General features: G+C 39.1%; 1 protein-coding gene and 1 non-coding gene across 2 annotated transcripts in view; one reads left to right on the top strand and one right to left on the bottom strand.

Moving 5' to 3' along the window:
* The window catches only part of LOC138035184 (gamma-aminobutyric acid type B receptor subunit 1-like), a gene marked incomplete at its 3' end in the record, with an annotated part of 12231 nt that extends 1938 nt beyond the window's left edge, over window positions 1-10293 (bottom strand). Inside the window, exons 1-8 of the mRNA XM_068882007.1 lie at window positions 9738-10293; window positions 5508-5678; window positions 5292-5393; window positions 3825-3890; window positions 2496-2690; window positions 638-868; window positions 156-219; window positions 1-58 (exon numbers count right to left, since the gene is read on the bottom strand). The exon at window positions 1-58 is cut by the window's left edge and continues 23 nt beyond it. Coding sequence (XP_068738108.1) covers window positions 1-58; window positions 156-219; window positions 638-868; window positions 2496-2690; window positions 3825-3890; window positions 5292-5393; window positions 5508-5678; window positions 9738-9995 — 1145 coding nt within the window. The remainder of the gene's footprint in view (window positions 59-155; window positions 220-637; window positions 869-2495; window positions 2691-3824; window positions 3891-5291; window positions 5394-5507; window positions 5679-9737) is intronic.
* Window positions 4872-4944, top strand: Trnai-gau (transfer RNA isoleucine (anticodon GAU)). Its single transcript has one exon. It is a non-coding gene; the product is annotated as a tRNA-Ile (tRNA).
* Window positions 10294-11032: the final 739 nt, after the last annotated feature.

Genomic DNA, 11032 nt, shown 5'->3' with positions numbered 1-11032 from the left:
CTGAACACAATTGTGCCGTTTTCTGGAAAATAAATGCCCACAACTCGAGACTTGCCACCTTTGAAAAGGAAAAAGGAACAATTGTTGCGCAAATTAACTAGTGATAAATTAGGGAGATAATAAAAAATAAAATAATAAAAAAGTAAGTAATTTACCTTGCAATTGCTTAACGCAAGCTGGCCTCGTTCTTTCACCTGACTTTGTGAATTTTACAGTACCCTAAGAAAAAAACATTTCACGTTTAGCTAAAAAATGGTAAGTTATCGTAGATATCGATTTCATCCTTGTGTTAATTTGCTATCGTAAAAAGGGATTAATTTTTAAAAAAGCCTCGTTATTTTCAAATTCAAAAAATTAGAAAGTGATAGTTACGCTCGAACTTCGACCACTTCCAATTCGAAGGTTTTTTTGTTAGCATTCAAATTTCTAACTTGCATGGAAGTACGACGTTACATAAAGAGACCCAGAACTTTATTGATATCGCTGGTAGCCTAAGACATTGCTAACCAGCTGGAGTTCTTCCATACCTGCAAATACATTTGAAAACCAGAAAACTTTTGGAATTTTAAATTCTAAACCATCGAAAGATAAATTACTATTATTCGAAATACCGATATAAATAAACAAAAAATAATACCGTTATCCCAGAGAATTGCAACCTTTGCAGCGTCTCGATGAAAGTTTGTACCATGCCGCTCTCTTTGTAGTTGAAATTTTCCAAAGACCTGTTGAATTTGATGCGAATTGGATGAATGGAATTGTTTAGAGTTAGGGCAATTGTCCACATGGCGTCAAACGCAAAAGGCACGTAAATGCTGGTCCTGTTTTCGCTCTGCTTATCGTAAAGCTTAAGAAATTGTTCTGAAGTCTGGAAAGAAATAAACAAAATATTTGAGCTACAAAAGAATATAAGATGTTTCATGTCCTTCAATTCAGCGAAACAAAACTTAAGAGCGCTCCTTTCTGCATAGAATTTATTCTTTTTACATTAAGTGTTTTCAGCTTTAGCAATTGCGCAGAGAAGCCTGAAAAAATTCAGGACTTCTACGCGGTTTGAATCCGTGACCTCGCGATGCTGGTGCGACGCTCTAACCAACCGAGCTTTGAAGCCACAGAAATTGGGAGCTGGTGATTTGTGGGTTGAAATGTTCCCTGTGATAAATGAATCAACGAGGGTCGCACCGGCATCGCGAGGTCACGGATTCAAACCTCGTTGAAGTCCTGAATTTTTCAGGCTTCTCTACGCAATTACTAAAATTGCGTTCATAACTGCGAGTATCATAGCTTCACTTGATTTCATATCCGCAGTTTAAGATATGATTCATTTCATAAGAAGATATAACGAAGAGATATATGATTTATGATTCATTTCATATATCACTGATTTCGTTCGTTATAGAACAGAAATTGCTTGGTAGTTTTGCTTCTCTTCGAGAAGACTTCGAGTCAGTTGAAAATTTCCGCACTAAGAACGCACATAATGCGTATGCTTAGATGTAAATTCATTTTCGTACATCAATCTTAAGTACTGTTTCTTCAGGCCGGAAAAATCCAAATCCTGCGAAGGATTTCCTGTTTCTTTGCAAACACTCCGATAGGGATTTTTAACCCAAATAGCTCCAAATAATATTTATAATAACAATTATTAATAACATTAAACTTACATAATAATGATTCTAAGTTCGAGTGAGGCCTAACACTACTGTGAAGTATTTATACGCAATTATTCCATCAGAGATTAACCCTAGTATTGGAATTGGGCCCACACAAGGACAGAGAAATACTCTGACCAGGATGGGATTTGAACCCACGACCTTCGGATTAGATCACCGCTGCTCTACTGACTGAGCTACAAGGCCAGAACGAGAGCAGGCCGTGGGTATGTGAGATGTTATTCACAAGGACAAATTCGGCTCGGCCCAAGCCTAATTTAGATAATCATTAGTTGTTGTCCTACAGTAGCATATTGAGGTTAATGATTCTAAGTTCGAGTGAGGCCCAACACTACAGTGAAGTATTTATACCCAAAATATTTTGGATTCTTATCCGAATCTGGATTTTTTTATTCGTGTTATAAGGCGCTTCTTTGGAGAAAGACTCTAAAAGGGTCTCTGTGGTCGGCGGCAGAGGCTAATTTATTTTGTGTTTTGCTTTACTAGCACCTGTATTAAATAGCGCGTGATCCTCGCGAGGGAACCTGACCTTCCACTCGTTTTCCTGGCCCTACTCATCACTTGCGTTGATTCTCACATTTACTCGCGCGTGCTTAAAACCTTTGACTGTTGTTAAAGGCCGTAACCCATCCAGAACGTGTTACATCTAAATGCTATCGATATATATGCATCCTATTGATGTCATGTCACTCATACAGCACGAATTATAAATGAGCGAGTTTGTTTGGGAGCCAATCCAACAAATGCAGCACCCAACGTGATGACCTCGCAAGTGTCATAGAAGTGAGAAATAACCATCGTTTTGCGCACGTAATGACTTACCAATCCTGATAGGGTTGGTGCATTGCTTGACACAATTCTAGCACTCTCTATAGAAAAGTATCCATCGACTGCTTTGTCCATCTGTTCCGGCGTGCAATCAACTTGATTATCGTTGATCAGCCACCATTGTTTGTTGTCGTACCAGTCTAATAAGATCCAAACGTAATGTTCTCCATACATGCCTTCTTTAAAGGCCTTCGAAAAAGGGAAAAAGAAATTTAGCACCTTAACGAGCGACCTCCCACATGGTAAAGTCCAATGCTCAAACGGTCGGCAGTTGCTCGAGACAAGCTTCGGTAGAGGTGCAGTGACCTCTCTGTGCTTGTATCCTGCGTGCTGAGTCCCTTTCCCGTTTGGCTAACCTCCCAGTGACAGAGGGTTCTTCCTTAAGCAAGGAGGGATGATCACAGAACCGTCATAACACCCCGAATGAGCTACTGCTAGCCATGTACATGCGTTCACTATACAATTCATTTCAGACTTTGACAAAAGAAAAAAAAAAACATGGAAATGACCAAATGCAACATGAGTATATAGCCACAAAGTTTTGAATTTTTTCTCCGAGCTATAATGTAAATTGACCACCGTACAGAGATTCTAAAAGCTGACGTTTCGAGCGTTAGCCCTTCGTCAGAGCGAATCGAGGAATTATGGGTTGTGTGTTGTTTTTATAGTGGAATAGGAGCTATGCTTTGGAACACCTTCGCAATGTTGAGAAGAATGACAAGGATGCATCTAAGCCAGTCGCTCGTCATTTTAATCTCCCTAACCACTCCAAGAAACACATGGCTATCAGCGGCCTTTCCCTACATCAATGTACGACGGTCAGAAAACCGCAAGAATCTGGAACAAAAATTCATCTTCCAAATCGGCACCCTTAATCCCCACGGTATTAACGAACGCTTTTCATTTAACTAACTATTCCTATTTTTCACGTTGCCATGTTACCACCAATAGCGTAGCCCCTATTCCACTATAAAAACTGCACACAACCCATAATTCCTTCATTCGCTCTAACGAAGGGCTAAAGCTTTTATAGAATCTCTGTACGGTGGTCAATTTACATTATCAACTCTGTTGATAAAACCAAAACTGTTACAGTGAATAATATAGCTCACAGTCAAAAAAACGGATCTTTCATTTCGAAGCGAAGCTCCCACATCCCGGTCTTTGCCGCGCAAACTCCCATGGCCACTAGCGACTAAATCAAAACCCTTACATATTACATGACAAGATGCATCCTATTTCCTTTCTTAAAACGACAAAGACCATAAAAGGTGGGTCAATTGCAACATATGGCTACAGTAATCACATTTAAGAGAAAGTTACCTCACAGAGAACCTTTCGAGCCTGGTCTTCATGGAACATCCCAACAATGATACGAGCGTCTTTCTTCTGTTTGAAAAAAAAAATTGCTATATCAATGTAGTTTAAAATGCTTTTTATTTTGACCATAATTTTGTTCGTTGAAGCATCATCACTAGAAACGGATAATCCGTCCGCGACGAACTTGGGCAGAGAACGGTAGTTCGTTCTGTAATCCGTCTGTGTATAAATACAGGCAGACATAGGATTTATTGGCTCAGACGAACTATCTGGCTTCCCAGACGAACTTCCGTGGATATTTCGTCTGGACGGATCATCCGTCTATGTGCAAAAATACGGGCTAAAGACGAACTATCCATGAAATCGAGACCTTGTTATTTTAAGAAAGCGGTTGTTTGCAGCAAACTGCGTTGTTGCCACCAGTTGTACGGAGTTTTAGCAATTGCGTAGAGAAACCTGAAAAATTCAGGACTTCAACGGGGTTTGTACCCGTGACCGGTGCGACGCTCTAACCAACTGTGCTATGAAGCCACTGACGTTGGCAGCTGGTCATTTGTGTGTTCTAATTTTCCCGTGAGCAATAAATCAATGAACGAAATATTATATGAAATGAGATCATGAGATCAAGTAACGCTATAATTCATTTCATATATCATTTCGTTCGTTGATTCATTCTTCACGGGAAATTAGAACCCACAAATGACTAGCTGCCAACGTCAGTGGCTTCATAGCACAGTTGGTTAGAGCGTCGCACCGGTCACGGGTACAAACCCCGTTGAAGTCCTGAATTTTTCAGGTTTCTCTACGCAATTGCTAAAACTCCGTACATAACTGCGAAGGATCGCAGCTTTACTTAAATTTCAAACTGGTGGCAACAACGCAGTTTACTGCAAACAATTCTAATTTCCCGTGAAGAATGAATCAACGAACGAAATGATATATGAAATGAATTATAGCGTTACTTGATCTCATTTCATAGATAATTTCGTTCATTGATTTATTGCTCACGGGAAAATTAGAACACACAAATGACCAGCTCCTACCTTCGGTGGCTTCATAGCTCAGTTGGTTAGAGCGTCGCACTGATATCGCGAGGTCAAGGGTTCAAACCCCGTTGAAGTCCTAAATTTTTCAGGCTTCTCTACGCAATTGCTAAAATTGCGTCCGTAACTGCAACTTCATATCCGCTGTTCAGTATACGATTTATTTCATATATCATTTCGTTCATTGAATTTGAAATTTACCGCCAATATGACTGTTATCCAAGCCTTTTCGTCGCCCAATCTCGGATATTCGTCGTGCATAGCTATAAGTTGGCCGAACTATAAGACACACCGATAGATCGTCTCGTAGTTCGCCTGTATTTATTTTAGACAGAGAATTCGTCTTGGCGGATGATGCTTCTGGACGGATGACCCATTCTCTAGTATAAATCGAGCCATTGATACATATTAATTGAGACAGCCTTACCTTGAGACTTTGGATAGGCGATTTAGGGTTTTCATGGACTATTTCCGCTGCTATGAGTTCAAAGTCTCCTTCGAGGAGGTTTTTCTGAAAAGCTTCCATTGCCTGAGAATTTTAAACATATGAGTTGAGATTTTAAAATGTATTCACTTTAAATGTGTCCCATGTTTTTGTTTGAAGTAAGATTCACGATCTATGGGTTGTATTCCCCTGTCTTACCTCACCAAAGGCGTGATCATTTTGGTAAATAGTGGCAATTCTTTTCCATTGAAAGTGTTTTAGGAAAGCTATCCTAGCGCTGTTTTGAGCTGAATGAGGTGGCATAGTGCTGTACAGCAGTGGGTACTTCTCTCTGTTAGATAGGTCAGATGAAATGGAGGCGTAAGAAACCTGCGGAAGAAGTCAAACAGTTAATGGTTTCGATGAGGAGGTCATAACTCGGAAATCAGTCGAGTCAGTTCGACTACGCGTGGTTCATTTATTTTTCTTCTTGCTTAGTTGGAACTTACAGGAGCCCATCAAATGGAGCCCGTATCCGCTTTGATACTGGGCTCCCGAGTCAACCCTTTCTAGCTTTATGAAAAGACAAATACTCTGTCATTTAGAGCAATGAAAGAGCAAAGTTTAACAAACTCAAATTTCTTGGTTTGGACTGGTCTAAGACAGTCTGTTCCATCGAAATTACGTGTTAATATATATAACTTCAAGACTGTCATTGACTTGGAAAATTATAAATGTAAAAACTACTACTATCACCTGATAAAATTTAAATATGAAAAACCTAGGAAATGGGATAAGCTTGGCAAAGAATTTGACTTGTTTACCATTTTGAAAAAAATTACGGAAATTCCGGTTGGTTTGTAAATGGAACACAACTCTTTGGTTCGTTCCACTGGAAAATTTCCGGAAGCGGCGGGATGTCTGAAAAGGTTAGTCCCGTTTTACCGTTGGAAATTTTCCGATGGAAATGTGTGTTCCATTTACAAGTTTTGAAAGGTCTCTTCTCAGTGACTTCAACATCTGTTTCGACTTTCCTCTGATCCGTACAAGTTTTGAAAAGTCTTTCCAGTTCCAGGCTATTCACGGCCATATTTTTAATTTTGGCGCGTAAAATCGCAATCACTGGGCGGTGAACCGGCCTGAGTTAAATGGAACACGTTTTTCACCCAATAGAAATTTCCGTCGAAATTTCCGGAAATCTTTTGTAAATGGTAAACAACCAGAGAAGCTGAACCAGTAATCGGAAGGGGGTAGGTTCCGAGTCTTGCAAAAGAACACTCGGATTTTTTTTCCGAGCATCCCCGAGCATCACTCTCGACAAAAGCGCACAACGGAATCGAGAGGGTTATTCTTGGCTTGCACTCACGTGATTAGACGGCCATGTTGGGGTACAAAACAAAACAAAAATGTCGCTTGCGTTTTGCATAACAATAGAGTCAAATTTCCAAAAGACGTTTTCGTTGTTGTTCAGGGCCCGGTTGTTCGAAAGCCGATGATTAGTGAAAACTTTGCTTTCGTTTTTCCAACTTTAAGGTGAAAGTTTCCTCTGCTTATTTTTGTTTTGCAAGATTAACTTCTTCTAATGTACAGTTTTGCCGAACATCAGCTTTGAAGAACATTTGGGAGTAGAGAAATAAACTCCTTGGTTAATTTTTAATCTGGGATTAGCGTTAATCGGCTTTCGAACAACCGGGCCCAGTATACCAACATGGCTACCATGATGCCAGGTGCAAGCCAAGGATATAACGTAAAATACTATTTTTGTGAACCAGTATATCAGACTCATAACCAGGAGAGGGGTTAAGGTTATTTTGCATTTTGCCATAACTGATTTCATAAAAATGAAAAATATTCAACTTTAATTAAGTAAATCACCTGGAGTAGGTTTCAGATCCCTCCGATCTGTGCAGTTGCGTGAGTAGAATCCGGGCAGGCTGCACCAAGTATCATTATCATAGGTTGACCATTGTATAGGGACTCAAATAATTATCACATTCTCTACATGCCCTGGATCACACTGAGAAAAAAAAAACATTTTTTTAACAATAACTTCAATCTCTGTTGTTGCTGTAGCTGAATCCGTATCTTGAAATAAAAGTTCTAAAATCGTTTCATTCACTGTTACGGGATAGAACTTGAACTCGCAAATAACCGGCTCCCAGCTGGCTTGGTAGCTCAGTTGGTAGAGAAGTGCAACGAAATCGCAAGGTCGTGGGGCCGAATCCCGTTCAAGCTAGCCTGGATTTTTCCAGGCTTTTTGCAACGGTTTAAGTTTCTTATCCATGTCCATTCCGCAGTTCAAACATATTCATTTGCATATATTGTTAAATCAAATATCTCGCGTTTCGGTTTTTTACTTGTCAGACATATGACTTTTGTTTTGCGTTCTTATGAAACTTGCTGCGTCATACAACCATTGCACGCGTGGGCGTTCGCGTGACCAATTTTACACTGACGTTGGTGGCGACTAATTGTTTTCTATTTTTCAAGTGCCATTTTCAATCTTGAATACCGAGGTGCTTTCAAGATGACCTTCATGATGAAGTAATATTTCCATGTCTTCTCATCGGTCAAATACCACATTTATTCACTCAAAGTCGAGCTACAGACAGAACCGCTCAAAAAAATATCCATGTCCGTATACGAGCCGATATCGCAAAATGATTAAAAAGGCCACCTTAATCTGGAACAATATTTGAAGTTCTCTTCCAAATAACAATAAGTCTTTTTGTTATCACGCGATGAGACCAACGGTTTCCCGGTTTGGGATGAACCACTTCCACAAGATTCAACGAGAAATGGGGATCTGAAGCTGTTGATACCGTCAAGATCAATGACCTGGAAGTTTTAATTCTGATTTGTGTCCATTTTATAAACACAAGACTTTCAGAAATTATTCACTGACAAAGTTACTGTCATAAGTCATCTCCGCAATTTTAAATTATCAGTCATTCTAGGAGACCAGTTTGGTTTTAGAGAAATGAAAAGAAGTTACCGTCAAGCAGGCAGCAAGAAGTTACATCGCAACAAATGCACAGGCAATTCCAATCCATTGAAATCACTTGAAATTACCTCAGTTGAATGAACTTAAATGTAAAGATCTTTGATTTTTTTGGTTTAACTCTGAATCATTACCGAAGAAAGGAGACACAGCCGAATATACTGAAAGAACGTATTCCTCTTAGTGCAGGGGGCGGAATATTTAATTGTTGAAGACAGAAAGGAAGTAGAGATATTTTGAAATATAACCTACTTCAAATTAAAATGGAAGACGGGATGAGAAAATCGTGGATCGCAAGCTAATTAGCTGGCTGTTGTTCAACTTACCCAAAAACTTGCATGATCGATTCAGAAAAAAAAATAAGAATTACGCTCTGCTAATTCTTACAAGTTTCCCTTTTAATTTTTCTTCAGTATCGGTGGGGAGAAACGTATCTACACTTGTTTCTCCGATTTTGAAATATTTAGGAAATATAATCCGAATGATCTTGAAAAGATGTACGGCCTCCAAAAAACCGCTGCGTAACCTTTGCGGTCACCTTTTTCCGCGCTTCAGTTGCTTCAAAGCAAATTAACATTTTCAATTCCAATATAATTTCTTTAAACCCATTTTATGGTCTCATTAAATCTCATCTAATATAGTAGCTACTAATCAAGTGTGAAACTGTTGGCCGTTTTATATAGTGCAGCAATACCAAAAAACCAAGGACAAGTTTTTCTTTAGAGGACAAACCAAATTTTACAAAAAAAAAAATATAAAGAGCTCAAAACCCCATATATTGAAAATTACTTTCTAGTCAAGATAGAGGCTCTGGTACACTAGTGAACGACAAAATTCTAATAATTTAAAATCTACTAGTAGTTTTCATTCTTTTGAGTGTATTTCTGGTTGGAAACACAACGATACTCCTTTGACATTTTTCTTAAGAAATATATTTAAAATGTAGATATTCGAGCAAGAACAAAAAAATCCCAGAGCGTCAAAAAACTACCAACACATGAGTAATTTGTGCTCATAAAGGTAAAACATTACAAGGGAATATCCGAAATATTATTGAGGTTTTCGAAGGAAATTTTCAGCTATTTGAGTACCTTTCAGAATAGAATAATACCTGTTTATATCAAGCTCACATCAGTAGCCAAAATATTTTAAAACAAAAACAGCATGGCGCGATTCTCGGAGCGCTGAACATCGTTCGCGCCGGATCTCATTGAGGATCCTTCGTGAAATTTCGGTACTTCATTTCGAGATGACATGACAGGAAGATCACAGGAAAGTAAGGTGAGTACTCCAATAGTTTTACTGACTAGCATTAACAGCGCCTGTCTTATAAGGAGTTTTCACCGAGAAACTCCTTAAGTAAAATCGGCAATTTGTGCTGCTTTGAAAACGGAAGAAAACGAGGAAGTTTCTGCAGAAGAATCAAAAATGAAGATAGATATCAATACCTTTGTGTCATTCCATATAAGTTGTAGCTGATATCCTGGAAGAATATCTGAGCGATTGTTTATGATGTTCACGGCCAGTTGGCTGACGCGAAGAACAGCTTCGCTAGCTTCGGAGGATAGTGAAGAACCAGTCAGCTGACCAGTCATCGGAAACAAACCACCAATGTACAATGTCTTAACAGCGCATACCACGAACAATTCCGAGAAGACAAACACCAACAGAAACCCAACGTTTGAAGACAAACAAAGTTGTATCATTCTTTTCCCTTGCTAATAACTGAGCACGGATTTGTGTCTAATCTAGTGGATGTTTCCATCAACAGGGCGGACGTTTCTAACGTGTCCGCTGCGCTTCACTTTGAAGAAAGAAATTTACAAATGACTTGGGTCTTGAATTGCGAAAGCTCGGTGTTTGCTTAGGAAATGCACGAGTAATCATGATGTCAAGAGACTCTTTAAATAGTTTGTGCGTTGTTTGGCTCGCGGTTCAGAGCGCAACCAAATTTACATACGGTATTTGCTTTAAACTAGGCCAATCATGGCACCCATCATTTTCTAATAACTGATACAGTCTTTAAATGCCGATATTTCAGTTAACGCCCAAGGGAAGATCCGACACTTCGAGATAAAACATGCACTCGAACACATCTTAAGACTCAGCCGCGTTGACTATCAGAAGCTCTTGAAGAAAATCAAATTTCTTTTGTTTGTTCAAAGATGTCAGTTGCCATTTCAGTTATTTAGAGGCTATTGCGCGCGGATTCAGAAACTGATGAACTGAATAAGGAAACTTGAAAGGGGTCAAAAAGGGGTTTTGCTTTTTTGAAAAAAGCAATTAACGGAGCTCTCCTGGCAGTTCGCCTCAATCTCTGTTCAATCCTTAATCAAAAGATATCAAACTCAAATTGCAGCGAAAAGAAGCTTCATCTCGATGATTATTAAAAGCGCATGGAACGCTAGCGATTATCTAATGTAAATATTTTTTGTTTGTTGTTGAACCATTTCGACTTTGCTTGCGAGATCTGATTAAAATCTGCTGCTTAACTTTTGTAAAGGAAACTTTGTTTTTAGCGGTAATCATGACCAAGCTGTCCTCTTCCCAAAATCTGTTCAGTTCTTATGGCATATGCAGAACACGAAGATTACGTAGAACCGACCATACTGTCTCAGAGTATGCATTTCAAAATCTTTTTTCCGTTTCAAACCTGTTTGACTCCAGTTAAAATGCAAATATTTTTTGCCATAGGAATGTAGTGTTTACCGCCGAAAGTAACAAATGCCAGAAACGAATTACG

The sequence above is a fragment of the Montipora capricornis genome, unplaced genomic scaffold (genome assembly GCF_036669925.1).
Source record: "Montipora capricornis isolate CH-2021 unplaced genomic scaffold, ASM3666992v2 scaffold_302, whole genome shotgun sequence".
Lineage (NCBI taxonomy): Eukaryota > Metazoa > Cnidaria > Anthozoa > Scleractinia > Acroporidae > Montipora > Montipora capricornis.
The sequence above is the reverse complement of the archived record's forward strand: the minus strand, read 5'-3'. Positions and strand labels throughout refer to the sequence as shown.